The sequence below is a fragment of the Notamacropus eugenii genome, chromosome 4 (genome assembly GCF_028372415.1).
Source record: "Notamacropus eugenii isolate mMacEug1 chromosome 4, mMacEug1.pri_v2, whole genome shotgun sequence".
Classification (NCBI taxonomy): Eukaryota; Metazoa; Chordata; class Mammalia; order Diprotodontia; family Macropodidae; genus Notamacropus; species Notamacropus eugenii.
In genome coordinates this window covers 183,591,800-183,608,980 of record NC_092875.1, presented here as the reverse complement: position 1 = coordinate 183,608,980, position 17,181 = coordinate 183,591,800, and the positions used below count along the sequence as shown (strand labels likewise).

General features: G+C 41.7%; 1 protein-coding gene across 6 annotated transcripts in view; it reads right to left on the bottom strand.

The window, feature by feature from the left end:
- The window catches only part of HIVEP1 (HIVEP zinc finger 1), a 181,760-nt gene extending 165,882 nt beyond the window's left edge, over nucleotides 1–15,878 (bottom strand). The window contains exons 1-3 of one of the 6 annotated variants that reach the window (XM_072603829.1): nucleotides 4,036–4,115; nucleotides 1,892–1,970; nucleotides 894–1,038 (exon numbers count right to left, since the gene is read on the bottom strand). In XM_072603829.1, coding sequence (XP_072459930.1) covers nucleotides 894–933 — 40 coding nt within the window. In that variant the 5' untranslated portion in view covers nucleotides 934–1,038; nucleotides 1,892–1,970; nucleotides 4,036–4,115. Of the gene's footprint in view, nucleotides 1–893; nucleotides 1,039–1,891; nucleotides 1,971–4,035; nucleotides 4,141–4,339; nucleotides 4,433–5,120; nucleotides 5,966–8,616; nucleotides 8,741–15,660 lie in introns of those variants that run through there. The other 5 variants (XM_072603830.1, XM_072603827.1, XM_072603832.1 and 2 more) reach the window with 5 other exon arrangements.
- Nucleotides 15,879–17,181: the final 1,303 nt, after the last annotated feature.

Below are 17,181 nucleotides of genomic sequence, written 5' to 3'. Positions count from 1 at the left end.
GATCCTATGGTCTTAAAAGTAGTTGCACACATTGTCGTTTCCCAAATGGGCTTTTCAGTGAATCTGTTCTATTTTTAAGTCATTTTATACTTTTGGGAGCAGTCAAGAAATCCACAGTGGTAAAATTCTCTAAGATCATTTTTGGAATCTGCTTAGAATTGTTTCCTTGTTTGCTTCAGCAGATCATTATCTAATTCAGTGAAACACTTACCTTACTTACATTAAAAACAAAAAAAAGTGATTTAAAATCTTAAGGTGGAAAGTACTGGTATTAAAATTATACTTCTTCTAATAGAGGAAAAAATGTACTCATTTTCACTTTTTATGTGAATTACGTACCATCCACTACTGAAAGACCTTCTATTTCCTGATGGAAATATGTCAATGGTCAAATGGTCAAATGTATTGCTTTCAAGTTTTGTAAGTAATAGATCAAAAAAATGTCAAATTTAACACTTAAAAATCAGAACTAGCTGTTCTTTACCTCAAAATCAGGCATTTTAACTTGTAAACTAATCATGAAGACAAATATCAAGGCAAATAAATTCTTTCTTAAGCACTTCCTAAGAAACAAGAGACACTGATACAACTCCTGAATTGAAAAAAAAAAAAAAAACTTTGACTGAAGCCCTTTTTGTCAGTGAGATAGTTCATTCAAAGGCAAAATGAGACTTTTCTTTTGACCGCTAAGAGATGCTTACATTTAGACCTTTAATATGTCTATCAATGACAGCATAGTCATTTTGCCACTGAAAACCATTTGAGTTTCATTGTTACATTCCACAAATCTTGCCGATTCTCATTACTCAAGACATCTCATTGCAAGATATATGGCAAGTTTCATTCTTCACACATGGTATTCTTTTTAGAAGGAAAACTATATAGGTTCTTACCTCTCAGATTTCTGGGATGAATCTGTTTCGTCCGAGGCATCTTCTCTTTGTCACAAGCAACTTTTTCCTCTTAGAAATGGTGGTATAACCAGGTCAAGGAAGGGTAGCTCCATAAACTCACAAAATGTGTCAGTTAATCCATGTACTGCGGAAATGAAAACAAAACTACTAAATGATAAATTAGAACATATACTGAGATTCCAGTGTTAGGACAGGAGTCGACATTCAAGAACAGGCATCAAAGAGGGCGGGTTTTCTCTTCATGGCTCACTGATCTGCCATTCAAGTTTGGCCTGTAGTAGGGATGGCTGCAGTAAGACCAGACATGTTCATCTCAAGATTTGAAGTTTACAAAGTACTTTGCATTCATTATGTCATTTCCTCCTCAGGAAGTGGTCTGGTAGGGCAGGTAAAGGTATTAGTTCAGGATCCCTGATTTCAGTGGTCTAAGGCACTCCCCCATGAGGAAGTTCCCTCTACCAATGCAGAACAGATTGGCATCTGTTGTGCAATTTATACCTTAGAGAGTTGGCTAGCAAACTGAGGTGTTAAGTGACTTTTCCAAGGGTCACACAGGCATTGGCAGGGCTTGAAGCTAGGTCTTTCTGACTTGAAGGTCAGAAATCCAGAGAGGCTGATTGACTTGCCCATGGTTATACATGTTAGAAGTGGGATTTGAATGCAGTGATTAAATCCAGTTATTTTACAGGTCTGAGATTCCTTAACATGAAAACTGGAAAACAGCCCCACCTCAGTTTCCAAATGACTCTACCAATTATAAAAACATCATTACATTTCAATAAAGTCCTCCAATGCTTCATTTTGGCATGAAGACAACCAGAAAAGTTCTTCTAAGGCTCTACCAGTAAGAGTACGAGCTCTAGCGGGTCCTATCCTGTCGAAATGCATTAAAATATTGGGCTTCTATGTCACAGAAGAACCAAATAAGTTAATAGACTTTTCATCAATAGATGATTATTACAAGCACAGCAACTCACCACTACAATCTACTAGGAAATTCAACAGTTGCACTCTTCATTAGTGAGAGGTACATCCACACTAATAAAATCTTGGATCCTGAAAGTATACATTATCAGAAATATAAACTAGTGAATAGGACAGTAAAATGTATTTATTATATACAGTAATCTTCAACTCCAAGAATAATTTATAGATCCGTGATTTCAAGAATATTTGTACTCTTTCCACCTATACCTTAGCTGGGGATTTCATGAATAGATATGCATGTATGTGTATATATACATATATGTGTACATATGACATACATTTATATATAACGTATGTGTGTGTATGTATATATATATATATATATATATATATATATAATCACCTGATAGCCAACTATTAAGCTGCTCATCAAAAGAGACACAGTGTCAAGTCCATCACTGCCCCATAATAAGACTTTCCAGGGAAAGGAATTACCAAGAACTCCATGGAAAACCCAGGGTCACCTTCATACCACAATGAAGCATTAGAATACGAATTAACTACAGATTAACTACAAAAGTTCATCACTTCTCCCAATCACTTAAATAGAGCTTGTAATAAACACTACAGTTAAAAAGCAGATTTTTCTTTTTTCATTAAGCTCCTTTGAAAGACAGTTGGTAAACAAACATCAAGTACTATTATTTTCTCTGTTTCTAATAGGACAGCATGATCACTATGCAAGGGCCCCAGAGCCAGAAATAGGGGAATTGAAATGTTTTTAATTTCTAGTGAGCCAGTCACTAGGAATTCATTATTTGAAACAGTCAAGTACCATGTAGCTAAGAAATAATTCTAATAGTGGAAGTCAATTGGCATATGTGGGGAAAAAGACATGTCTCGGAACAGTGATACAGTAATATAAGCTTTTAGAAATGTGAGGATTGGTGCTTGAAAGTCGCTGAGAAAAAGAAGGCAAAAGCTACCTATTAAATATCTTTTACCTTCCTCGAGCTTGGTCATTAATGACCATACTAAAATATTTATAAATCTCTCTGAAAAAGAATATTTGGAAGAATGTAAAGCATCGTGGCATAATATATGCTAAATGATTTGCCAGGCATCTGATATGGTCAGGCTGTCTATACTGTAGTAGTTTATAAGCCACAACTCAGGGAATCTTGTTTGCTTATTTATCCAATACAGAATTAAGTATAATTAGTTTAAAATAACATTAGCTCCTTGAACTACATTTCCTTTTATACACAGTCACAATACCTGAGACTTCTAAAGTGTGAACTTCAATTATTCAATTTATTTTAATGCAATTACATAATTCAACATGATTTGGACTACAAAATTTTAAACGTAAATTTCGTGTTAATATCTCCTCCTTCTACCCCTACCACTGCCTACCCACCTTCCTAGCTTACCATTCCACGTTAACATCTTTATGTGAAAAGATGGGCATTTTTAAGACTGCAGTCCTACACTAGCTCAGTACGATCATTCCTTTATGGAAAAAAATTACTACATACAGCAAAAACATGACATGATCAAAAGCGTAAAGACAGTTGCAAAGGGAAAAACATGAATGAATGTGGAGGGCGGAGCCTGGGAAAACCCCTCTGCAACGCTGCACTGAACAAAGCGCTTCATACGCCAGGACTGGGGGGTTGGGGGGGGTGGGGATGGAACTGCAAACCCAGGACAGACCTGAGAGTGGATGCGGAGGAGGAGGAAGAGGAGGAAAAAGAGAGATCGATGGAGCTGGAAGGAGGAGGAGGAGAGCAGCGGCAGCATCCGAGCCTCCCCACCGCTAGCACACACACACCCCCCCTTCATTCTCCTTTCCACAGCCAATAACTCATTAGCAAGCACCACCGAAATGCAAGCCCCGAACCAACACAACTACAAGCCCATCTTTCCAATCACAACTACTGCATGCGTTTATCTACAATCCAGAGGGGGAAGACGGGAGTAAACATGGACTTTAAAGAAGGAGGGGGGAAAAGGAGAAGAAAGGGGGGAAAAGAGAAACCCACAAAGCCGTGGGATGGGAAAGCTGAGGCCTGGTCTTCCTCACGCCCCCCTCTTTTCTTTCCTCCTCGAACCCGCCCCCCCCCCCCCAAAAAAAAAAAAATGAGCCTGCGACACTAAAAAGGTTTGCCGAGAGGTGAGATTTCTCTTTTACCTGGTCGGGCTACGAGACCGGAGCTCTGGCGGCTGCAGCAGGGCTGAGGCGCTCACTAGTAGGAAGTGTCTCCCCCCACCCCGCCATCCCCTCCCCTCCCCTCCCCTCCCTCCCCTCCCCTCCGCGCTAGCTCCTCTCGGCTCCGCTCCCGGCAGGTCGCAGGGGACCCACGCTCCCTCCTCCCTCCCCGCACCCCCAGCCCGGGGATCGCGTTATCCGTGGGTCCTCCCTCGCCTCGCCCCTCGCTCCGCCTCCTCCCCGGGCTGGCTGCGGCGTTACTGCCGCTGCGGAGCCCACTTCAAACCTGCAGCTGCGGAGCCGCCGCCGCCGCCGTCGCCGATGCCAGCCCCGACCCTAGCCCCGGCCCCGGCTCGGCACCGGAGCTGCTGATGGCGGCTGCCGCTGGGGAAAGCAGCCGCAGCAGCTCGGAATCACCGCGACCCCTGCGCGGCGGCGGCGGCGGCGCCTGGGATCCCTCCTTCACTTGACAACCTCAAACACAAACATGACCTCCCCTCCCCTGCCCCTCCCCCTTCCTCCCCCCTTCCCTCTCCCCCTCCTCCAGCACCGCCGCCGCCCCAGCAGCAACCACTCTCCGCGCCGGCGACTGACACTAAAACAACCCGCACTGAAATATCAACCCTGGGGAGCGGCCCCGTGGGGGGTGGGGGGGAGAAGACTGGGGGACAGGACCTCGCAGGGGGTCTGCGCCCAATATTTTTCTCTCTTTTCTCAACACTAAACAGGATCGTCGCGGGGACCTGGCCGGGGGGAAAGAGGAGGAGGGAAGAAGATACCCGGGGAAAGGATAGACCTTAGCGCCGGGGGAGGGGAACGGGTGCTGTCCACCCTGGAGGGATTAGCTGCACAGGAAGTGATACAGGGGCGGAGGGACGGACGCACGGACACGACTCGGGGTGAAAGGGAAGAGCCCAGAGAGAGTGCGATCCGCTTTCCCCAAAGGGAAGCCTGGACGCGGTTGGGGGTAGCTCTGCCCCCACCCCCGGGGGGTGGGGCGGGCGGCCGAGGTGGGTGTGCGAAGAATGGGGGCGGGGCGAGAGCTCTCCGAGGGAGGGAGAGGTTACCTCCTCTCTCCTCTGGGGCGGGGAGGGAGGACACGCTCAATGTCCTCAGGGGCCGGAGGAGGAGAGCCGGCTCCAGACGGGGGCGGGGGAAGGTCCGGAGGCTTTCCCGCTGCGGGGCGGGGCGCCCGGGCAGGGGTTCCCCCGGGGGGAAGAGGGAATGCGATGATTGGCTAACTCTTGCCAGGGGGCGGGGCCATGCCGAGGACCTGGGGGGAGAGGGAAGGGGGGAAGTAGAGTCTCCCTACTGTCGGGGCTGTGTGCCCCGCGCGGAGACAGCTCCATTCCGTGGAGGCTCGATGCGCAGGGAGTCTGGAACAGGAAAGAGGGGAGGCTGAAGTCGGACACCCGCACCACGTCCCAGTAAAGGGGCTAGGGGGTCTTTGAGGACGGGGTCTTCCCCACCCCCACCCCCCGGCAGCGGGATCAGGAAGCGGCGCCTCCCCCTCTCCGCTCCGGGGCCGGAGGAGAGGGGGGCGGAAGGAGGCGGTGGCTCCCTTCGCTGGCTACGAAACACGTAGTTCAGCAGGGGGGAGGAGGGGCAGGGGAGAGACGAGGGACGCCGCGAAAGCGGGAGTTGGGGGAAGGGGGAAAGGGAAAGGGAGGTCGCCGGTTCACCCCGGCTGTCCACTGGGATCAGGGGGAAGGGGAGGGAGGGAAGCAGAGTGAAGTCACGCGGCGACGGCAGCTTCGGGGGCAGGGCCGAGAGGGTCGCGCGGGTATGAGGGCGGTTGGTTTAGGGGAAAGGGGCGGGAACAGTATGAGCTGCCAGGTCTTTTTACTTTCTATTGCAGGATGTGGGCCGGGCGGGTGACGTCATGGGGTCTCCCGGCCCCGCCCCCTTCCCGGGTTGAATGAGGGAGGGGAAGAGAGAGAGGGGGATGGTGTAGGGCAGGAGCGTAAGGGTGAGCAGAGCGACAGGGGGTGGGGAAGGAGGGAATAGGGGGTACCCCAAGGGGGTTTCCTCAGCAACGAGGAGAGGGAAGGGAAAAGTCATTGTGAAACTTGAAACTCATTAACTTTGAAAAACAACTTTAAAAAAAAAACCTAGAGAGGAGGGTGGAAGAGACGAAAGGGAATTATTATTAACCATGAAACCACACTTTTGGTGGTGGCGGATGTTCCTATTAAAAGGGAGGAAAGCCAAGGTTATTCCAGAGGCCCGCTCCAAGCGCTGGCTGGTGGTTCCCAGGGCTGAAGCATCAAGGGGGATTAACCCCAACCTGCCTACTTCTCTGTCACAACTGCTCTCTAGGGGCCAAAAGCAAGACTGGGCAATAAATCCAGCCTTGACAAGGAGGGAAAAGAGGCGGAAGAGAAGAATTTAGATCAGAGTTTGACTTCAGCTCAGGATTGAGAAAAATAGAAAAATAGTAAAGAAAAAAAAAAACAGGTAGAGCAAAACTTGCAGCCGGGAAAATACTGAGCTGTATAATAAAGCTGAAGTGGACAATCGAGGAAAGTCTTAAGGATCATTTTCAAAGATTCTGAGTATGTTTCACAATTATACAAGGAGGCAGGGATGGTAACGATGGATGGATGAAACATTTGGATCTAGAGATACCGCCATCACAAACTTAACAAGTGAGAAAGGAGCAGCCTGAGGTATCTAAGAGCTGGATGAGGCTTCTTTGCAATTAAAAAGTAAATCCAAGATTAACCAAATGAAAAGGGTTAGGATATCCACTACTTAATTCTAAAGCGTGCCATCTGTGGACACTTGCTTGGATTATTTTGTTCCCTGCAGCTTTCCTAGTGCAGACTTTTTTCTCTGCTAAAGGTGAAACCTAAAACTGCTCCAGAGACCAAAAAGAAGCTCAAAGCAAAAGAAACAAAACATAAACGTAAAATAAACAAGAAAAGTAAGCAAGTAGGCATAAATAACAGAATACATAAGGGAAGGGGGAAGAAACCACTATTTTAACACAAGAATTTAGAAGTAGGTGAAAACCAACACTCATTTCAATAATTATACACATTTTAAATGTACAAACTAGTAAGGCGTTTCCTTGTAACAGTATTTGTCTCTGGATGCTACATATATCACTATCTCATTCATACATGTGTATGAATCCATCTTTAAATGAAACAAAATGGAGTTGAATAGGATACAGTAACAATAGTAGGCAGATACCTACCAAAATGAATAATCTGAAAGTTCCAAAGAGCATTCTTTTTTAATTATTAAAACAATTTGCAATGAACCAAAACAGAAAATAGAAACATTGATTCTGCTTTGTGTCATCACATTTTAAACACAAAATTAAAATAACGACAGTCATCATAGACTAGATATACACATTCAACAGGACTACTCGGTGGGTTATTTCGACTTCCTAAGAAAATTTAACTCATTCAGTGATTCAAACTTGCAATTTTGAATTGCATTAAAAATTAACATTTAAGTCTGTAACAGATTGCTTGTAATAACTACAATTTTCTTAGAGCACCACGCAGTTTTGGGGGTAATGCACAATTTATTCTGCTATTATTGGCTTACAGATGTATATGTACATATATATCTGACTTGAGTTTACCTTTCTCGGGTTACTTATGTGTGAAAAAAAGTCAATATTTTCTGTTTAATTTTACTGTTTAATTTTAACAGTAATCTGAGAGCAAGAAAAGCCAATTAAATAGGCATTAAACTGGTTGTTGGTTTTTTTGGTTTGTTTGTTTTGGGGTTTTTTTGTTTTTTGTGTTTCTTTTGCCACAAAACGAGCCAAACATTTTCCTCAAACTTTACAGCATACAGACCAAACATGGAAATTTTCTTAATTTTTCATTAGCGACTGGAAGGGAAGGTGCGGTTGGCCTCCTTAACGACGACATTTCACCATCAGAAACAGACACAATGCTGGGGGGGCGGGGAAGGGGGAGAACGTTCATACAGTTCATACCTCTCCCTCCCCCGCACTCCCCCAGCCAAAAGGAAAGAGTTAGCTTATTCACCACCGTTCCTAAAAGCAGAGTAATCAAACTGCCCCCTCCCCGGGAGAAGGGGGATGGGGAAGAAGGGCAGCGAAGGGGGAGGCCCGAGATTATAAATTAAGTTGTTATCATTTCTATAATTTACTTTCCGTAAGAAAAGTGAAACAGAACAGTTCCAGGCATGACCCCATCTTTCTCTTTAAACTGCACCCTCCTAAACCCTCCCCCTAACTCGCCACCCTAACTACGGATCTCCGAGTTTAACGCGAAAAAAGGAGACTCGCATTTCCCCTGCAGCGGCCCCTCCAGCTCAGAAGCTCTCAGCCCACTGAGCGGAGCTAGGGCTTGCAGGGCTGCTGACACGGAGATCCCGGAGGTTCCTGCTCGCTGCCGCTGGCGGGTCACACATGCCGTGTCCCCTCCTCCTTCCCCCAGCTCTGGGTTTTCCCGTTCATCAGCTTAATCCTCTCCTCCTTTCCGCAACTCACTGACAAAACATGCCAACTCTTCTATATGTTACAGCTTTTTCAAAGCAAAACGTCAGAAAGAGAGTAAAGAAAAAACTTACCCAAAGTGCAATTCAAAAGTCATAGCTAAAGGTTCCTGGGTTTAACTTTTAATTTTAAAAACAACAAATGCAGAAACCAAAAGCCTAGTAGGTTGAAAGTGGGCGTGAGAGGAAATGCAAAGGGGAGGTGCTTCTTTCCCTCCGCTGCCTCAGCTCCCCCCTTTTCTGGCCCATGCCTGGGACTTTGATGCTATCTATCGCACCGCCTACATTGTATAACTTCAGCTCTCTGTCTCTGAATGCTGCACATATATTTATTAATTTATGTGCTTTTATACTGAGAGAAGCAGGTGGGTAATGGTAAAGGAATCCTTCGGAAGCAGCAGAGAGAACATTAGCATGAACTTGCCTTTGTTGTCTAAGTATAGATAAATTTAAATCCCCCTTCTTACAGTATAGGATGATTAGATCAGATTTTTTTTTTTTAGTTTAGACACAGAAAAGGCATACTAAATCGTAAATATGTTCGATCTCCATCCCCAAATTTGAATATCTTGATGTATATTCTCTAAAATTTTGTTTTTTTAACATCTCACTTTAAAAGATAACTATTATTTCTCCTTAGACACAATTTGGCAATTTTAAAAATGTTTTTCTGAATACAATAAAAACATCATTGTAAAATGCTTTAAATATTTACTTTTATTCAGTTGCATTGAAGGTCAAATCATCTGGGCCTCAGTTCGTCATCTGTAAAATGAGGGGATTGATCTGGATAGCCCTAAGTTTCCTTCCTATTCCTATCCTCGAATTCTATGTCTCCTGAGGTATCCTATAACTAGAGATGTTCTCTTCCACTTGTAGCACCAATTGTATATGGAGTTTCTATTCTACTTTTTTTTTTAGATTTGTCCTTGCTAAATCTCAGGGTCAGCAAAACTTGTATGTATTTTTAGACAGATTGTTTTCAGTAAGTACTGATAAAAGCAATGATAACTTATGTTTTTCTTACAGTATCTCAAGACCTATAGTTAACATTGAGCATCCCCCCATGTGCTAGACACCATGCTAAACACTATGGAGAATATAAAGACAATATAACACAGTCTCTGATCTTAGGGAGCTTGCAATCTAATTAGGGAAAGGTGATGAAAATGTGTAGAAAAAGACATTAAAATATGCAGATGAGCATATCAAATTATACACTACGTAGCTTGAATGTTGCAAGGTTTCTTCTATGGTTGTATTTACCTAAGTGCTCCAAGAAAACTTCAAGGGGAGGGTTTTTTTGAAGGAGGAAAAGTTTTTGATTTAGCAGAGATGTATGCACGGCATTCCAGGCAAGAGAAATGGTATGTGCTAAGTAAGGTTGGAAGGTGGGAGCAAATGAATTATTTGTCTAGGTTTTTCTGGCAAGAATAGAATATCCAAACCAGTGTGTAAAGATTATAAAGCAAGTAAGGTATGGGAAAAGCATGGGCTGACTTTCATTTCAACCACCTACCTCCTCATTGGTTTAAAATAAAAAGACTTTATTAGGAGGAGCTACTGAAAATTACTGTGCGCTTCTTCTGGTCAAGAGAATAATATCGTCAAACTGATGTATAACGAAAATCATTCACTCCTTTGTATATCTTCCTTCCTTCCCTAGTACCTACCAGCATAAACTGAATTTGGAGTTAAGAAGGCCTGGGTTCAAGATATTTCACCTCTTTGGACCTCTGTTTCCTCATCTATAAAATGAGAAGGGTTTAGATTAACATCCCTTCTGACTCCAAATCTTATGAGCCTATGATTTTGGTGCCATGTGCACATAAATATTTAACATATACTATAGGGCAATTAAGAGAGAATACACATGATAACCCACAGGGTAGACCAATTATTCCTCACTAAAAGTACCCAAAAGTAACATGCTGAAAAAAAATTAGGGAAAAATTTAAAATAGCCCACCCACTATAATAATATAATTCAAGAAACTACAGTATAGAAAAATCAAGTGCAGCAATCCAAGGCACTAATAGTACTTTTTAAATATATGATGGCACCCTGATCTAAAGACCCTGGAAAAGGGCATGCCAGGTACTTGCAAAAGATTTTAACTTACTTTTCACATATACTGATAGAGGTCTAAGATAATTCCAAATTTCATAGCTCTAAATGAGTCTGAATTGGCTTGTTTAATCCTGACTTTTCTTCTTTGCCTTGGCACCCTTAATTTTATAATTATATCATTAAATCTTAGGACTAAGAGGAACTTTATTCTAGTCCATCCATGTGTTTTCTGTCAGAATTCCATATAAGACTCTCCAGACAGTTACCTGTCTACTTTTTTAAATTTGAAAAGTCCAGAAAGAGAGATCTTTACATATACAGTAATCTAGTCTCACAATTAGTAAAGCATTGGATTTGTCACTGAAAGTCCAAGGTTCAAGTCTTGATTCTGCTACTTACTACCTGTATAATTGGACCACAGTTTCCTTATCCATATATAGTCAATAGGCATTTAATAATTTTAAGCACCCAGTGGGGTTACAAAAAGGGACAAAAGCCAGTCTTTGCCCTCAAGGGCAATGTAATATGGGAGAAAATGAATTAATAGATAAATATATATTGAACAAGCTACATACTGAACAAATAGGAATAAATAAGAGGGAAGGTACTGGAATGAAGAGAGGTTAAGAAAAGCTTCCTGTACAGTTAAGGATTTTAGATGAGTCTTACGGGTAGAAATGAGGGAAAGCATTTTAGACATGGGGAACAGCCAAAGAAAATGCTCAGAGGAAGGGTCTTATTTGTAAAATAGCCAGGAGATCAGCATCATTAAGTGATGACTAAGATGATTTTCAAGCTCCCACTGTCTAGCTCTAAATCATATGATGACATTTTACTGGTTCAATTCGTATAAACAATTTTTGCTTAAAGGGCTGTAGGATTTGATGTGTTTTCAATTCTAGTAATAACCTGACCATGAACAGAATAAACTATAATCCACCTCTAAATAGTGCTGAGCCACTCCTTGATCTTGCTTTATTCAAAGATCTATCTTACAGTGGTAACGAGTAACTCATACCCAAGGTTTGATGATACACACCAATGACTCCTGGTTACCTCCAGGATCAAAGCTCAATTCTTTCGTCTGGCATTTAAAATTATTTACAGTGTGGACCCTTCCTACCTCTCTAATCTTCTTACACTGTTATTTCCATCCAAGTGCTCTGCCATTCAGCTACCCTGGCTTACTTGCAATTCCTCAAACATAATACCTGAACTTTAAAAATTTGCCCAGGCTGTCCTCTATTCCTGTAGCTTTCTACCTCTTCACACATCTCTCCTGGTTTTCATGGTTTCCTTCGACTCAGCTCAAGCCTCACCTTCTGTAAGAGGCTTTTCCAGGTCCTTACCTCGTAGATTACCTTTTATCTACCATTTTCTTCTAGAGCTAATTTTACAGATGAGGAATTGAGGCCAATAGGGTTAAGCAACTTTCCCACATCACCCAACTAACAAGTATCTCAAGCTGAATTTGAACTCACAAAGACGAGCCTTCCTGACCACACCTGGCTTTATCCACTATTCCACCTAGCTGCCCTAATAAATACCCTTTACTAAATGCTGCTGTAAGGCTAGCCAACTAAATAATTCTTAAAGACTTTAGCTTAAAAAGGCTAAGGTCTCCCCCTACATCTGGGATGATATCCAAGTTGTCCTGATCCATGTCTTGCCACTGAGCCCAGACGACTCTGGAAGAGAAAGTTAAACTTGTGACTTTGCCCAGCCCTTCCTCCCTCACTTAAATCCAATATACTTGCAAGTCATGGCTTCACCTTCCTGATGTCATAGTCCTCTTCAAAAACTAAAGGACAAACAACAACATCCTTCCATCTATTCAGTATATGTCTCGTGTGGACCTAGTTATTTATATGTTTCCCCCATAAGAATCTGACCTCTTAAGGGCAAGTACTGTGTTTTTGCCTTTCTTTGTATCCCCAGTAGTGAGTCCTTTATAAATCCTTGTTGACTGACTGGATCTGGTTACCTCTAGGATCAAAAACAAATTTCTTTGTTTGGCATTTATGACCATTCACAACCTGGGATCTTCTTACCATTCCAATTTTCTTACATGCTACTCCTCTCATCATATTCTGATTCAGCACTACTGTCTTACCTGTTGTTTATTCCATGTGACATGATAGATCTCCCCTTCATGGGTCTCTTGCCCAGGCTGTTCCCTGTGCCTAGAATGCTCTCTCTCTCTCTCTCTCTCTCTCTCTCTCTCTCTCTTCAAATCCCTGACTTACTTTAAGACTCATCTCAGGTGCTATCATGTGCATGAAGCCTTTCCAGGCCCTAACTATTTGCTACTTCAATGCCTCCTAAAAGTTCAATTGTTTTCATTCATATCTGACTTTTCATGACCCTCTTTTAGGGTTTTCTTGGCAAACATACTGGACTGGTTTGCCATTTCCTTCTCCACCTCATTTTACAGATGAAGAAACTGAGGGAAACAATGTTGACTTGCCCAGAGTCACACAACTACTAAATGTTTGAAGGTGCATCTGAACTCATGAAGATGAGTCTTCCTGATTGCAAGTCCAGTACTCTATCTACTATACTTCCTAAAAACTACCTTGTGTTAACTTTGAATATAATATGCATATATGTATACATATCTGTGTTGTGTGGAAGTTCCTTGAGGGCTGGATCTGGTTCTGCTTTTTCTTTGTATCCTCAGCTCTTAGCCTAATGCCTGGCATGTAAAAAACACTTAAGTAATGTTTAGTGATTGATTGATTCAGCTGGGGTGGGGGGAGTGTCCACAGAAGACAAGTTATACTAGGAAAAAGCTTAGTGTATTTCTCACACTCTGGTCTCTAGCCCAACTACTGGGAAAAGATAAAGAGTGAGAGGCAGAAGATAGGGGGACAATGTTGAAGGGAGATGGGATAGGACCAATGACTAGAGAGGTACACTGTGAATGACAGGAATCATTCATAGACTTAGTAGTAGAGTAGTATAACCATCCTGCTCCCTCCATTTTATGGGTAAAGAAACCAAGATCTACAAAATTACTCAATTTACCAATTATATGAAGTTAACAAGTAGCTGAAACTAGATTTAAACCCAGGTCTGTTGACTAAAAATCCAGTATTCTTTCTACTATTCCACACTGCTTCCCATAACACCTGAGTGTGATATCCAGAGCTGGCAGAGACTGAAGGAGTGTAGTACATGATGTGAACTGAAGGAATGATACAGATATGATGTGTCCCCCATCCTCCATGTCAGACCCATGACAAAGCACTGAGTGCTCTGACTTAGTTATAGCTCTGGCTGCCTCAAATCACTATCAATAGCCCTGGTACAAACCCCAATTACTTTTGCTTTTCCAGATTTTATCCTCTCTTTTTTCCAGTTACTCCCCCAAGAATTTTACTCATCTCCCTAAGCTCCAATTGTTTTTTTCTCCTATAAACACCATCCATCTGATTTTCAGAGGTCTTATTGCTTTTCCTAGCCCTTCTCCAAGCTACCAAGTTCCCTTTCATCCACTTACATAGCCAACCACCCCCCTCTCTTGATATTTTTCCACCTACTTCTTACTTGCCTTTCCCTTTTATCCTTGCCCTGGGTCATCCCAGACCCAGGGTTTCATCTCTCCTCCAATATCAGTCAACTTTCCTTTCCCAGGCCTGGATTCTTCAATGTTTATGAATGTATATTTGGAACAAAAAAAAAATTGGCTTGGCAGAAGTTGATGAGAAAAGAAAGGGAGGAAGATTTTATTTGTAGCAAATTGCTGTGGATAAGAATTTTTGAATAATAATTATACATGGACTCAGATTTCAGTTCTGCCACTTTCTGTCTCTTATAACTTGAACAAAGATCTCTCCTGACCTCAGGTTCCTCATTTATAAAAATGAGAAGGCAGTGTGGCAGAGTGGAAGGGAGACTTATGGGGGACATGGTTTCAAATGCTAACTCTGATTACTTACTATTAGTATGACCTTGGACAAATCACAACCTACTTGGGCATCCTTCATTTTCTTATCTAGACACATGAAGGTTTGGAGTCAATGGTCTCTGGATCTGTGAACCTGTAACTAGATGATGTCTAAGGCCCTTTCCAGCTCTAAGTCCTATGATCCTGGCATAGTGACAGAGGGGATAGGCAAGGGTGGGGAATCTGTGACCTTAAGGCCACATGTGGCCCTCTACGTCCTCAACTGTGGCCCTTTCACTGAATCCAAACTTCACAGAACAAATCCTTTTTTATTAAGGGGGGCCTAGAGGGCCACATGTGACCTCAAGCTACAGGTTCCCCACCCTGGGATAGGCACTTAATAAATACTTGTTGATTTAAGCGGTTGATACTCCACTATGTTAATTCTGTGCCCTCTTGGATAAGACTTGAAGAAACCAAAAAATATTTTTTTCATCACAAATACTTCTGTTCATCTTGAGTTATATACTTTAACAGGGTCAAAATCCACAGCCTCAGGAGCTCATGGAGGCAGAGCAAATTAGCCTTCACTGATCTAGTACTGAAGGGCAGTCCTCACACTAGAGGCAGAATGAAATCTAAGCAAAATTATTAAATAGAAAGATTTTATTTTAGGGCCATCACCTCCTCTTGAGGAGGCGGAGAGGGTGTCCTTTACTACTTTAGTTAGGCCCTACCATCATGCTCTTACTAATATTTACGACCCGGAAAGGACTTCATTAATATATTCATACTAAGCTATATGTGAAAAGCTATACTAAGATAATATCTCCTTGAGTTAGCTAACTATATTTTAAAAGAGACTAAAGTAATGAATGTCTAATTGTAGAATTTGAGGAATCATAAACAAATGAGAGATATATTAGAGGTCAAGAGTTATCTTTCCTGTCATCTAAATCAAAGCATGAAACATCAACAAAATATTTCCAATGTCAGATTTTTGATCCTTAAATACAACCACCCTCCCCCTTCTTGTATCTAAGAATAAAATATCACTTCTATAAATCTATTTCCCGTATCCATCTCTGTAAGGAATACCTCCAAGAAACACACCCTCAACTTATATGTCTACCTTATCCCTTACAATGTCCAAAACTTACCAGATTCTGCCTTTGTATCTCTCTTGGCTTCTAAGACTATCCAGGTGTTTACTCCCTGTAGCAAGTTTTACAAATCCTCTTGATATGCCATAGTTTCCTGGTTCTGGGAGCTTTCCTTGCTCTATACAGTCTCTGGATTTTTTGCTCAGTGAAGTTCCTGGACAAATTCATAGCTCTGATTTTATTTTGGAAGACCTTGAAAATTAAGACATCTTGATACAGCCGCTGTCCGTTATATGTAGGTCTATACGTATATATATATATATATATATATATATATATATATATATATATATATATATATATATATATATATATATATATATATATATAGAGAGAGAGAGAGAGAGAGAGAGAGAGAGAGAGAGAGAGAGAGAGAGAGAGACAGAGAGAGACAGAGAGAGACAGAGAGAGAGAGAGAGTACATGTATGCAGGCATGTCTGTGTGCACTGTATTATGTATTATTGAAATGGTGGGACCTAAGAACCAAGAAGTGACAAGTATAAAAATCATGAGAGATGAACAACTAAGGGAAAAAACTGATGAACTGATGACTACCACCTGGAAAAAGTTGGAGAGAGAAACAAACAGAATGAAGTAACAGAAGTAGGGGGAAAGGAAAAATAACATTAGTAAGTGAGTAAGAACAGATGAGCAAGGGTGAGAAAGGGAAGCCACTTACAGAAAGAAGCAATAATAAAGATGGCATTGCACTTAATAAGGTTAATGTTAACAAGAAGACATTGAACTTGGCTTATACTAGAAATTTTAGAGCAAAAGTAAAAGTTATGAGGCATCTAAGCCAAGGGATACATGCATATATGAGATATCCAGATGGCTGTCTATCTTAAAAAGGATGTAATCATAATTTATAGGATTTTCAGCTATTTCTGTATGCAAGTTCTGTTGAGTTACGAATGTAAGGTTTATTTGTTTTGTTTTGTTATTAATTTACTGATAGAAAATTAAAGCCTAATCATGATATGTAGTACTTAAGAGATAGGAGTAACAGGACACACATTTGTCTTCTCTTAGCTACTCACACAACTGTCATTCCCAACTGTTATGGAACTTCTGGTTGCAAAATTCCATCCTTAGTAACAAGAGTCAAAAAGTCCCTCCCTCCTAAGGTCTGATCACAAAACTGTTTCGTAACTATGTTCCCTCAAAAAGTTCCATAGTCTGCTCCTCTACACAAATTAAAACATTTCTTGAAGGTTAAAAAAAAAAAAGATGAAAACCTCTAATAAGCAAATGTGTTCATCTCTTTACTTCATTACAAAAGCATGGTATTTTCTAATCATCTAAATTCCTTACCAAAGTTTTCTTTGACTTTTTCACTCTCTTTTAAAAACTTTTTTGTGATGCTTTTAATCAGGACTTTTAGATAACCACAATGTTAGTCCAAGATACCCTTGTTTAAGGGTATCTTCTAAATAAGGGATTTTTTTCTATTTAAATTTCCACTTTAAATTTATTTTTCTGTGCACCTTTGCTCTTAGAGCTTGCTTCTTATTTCT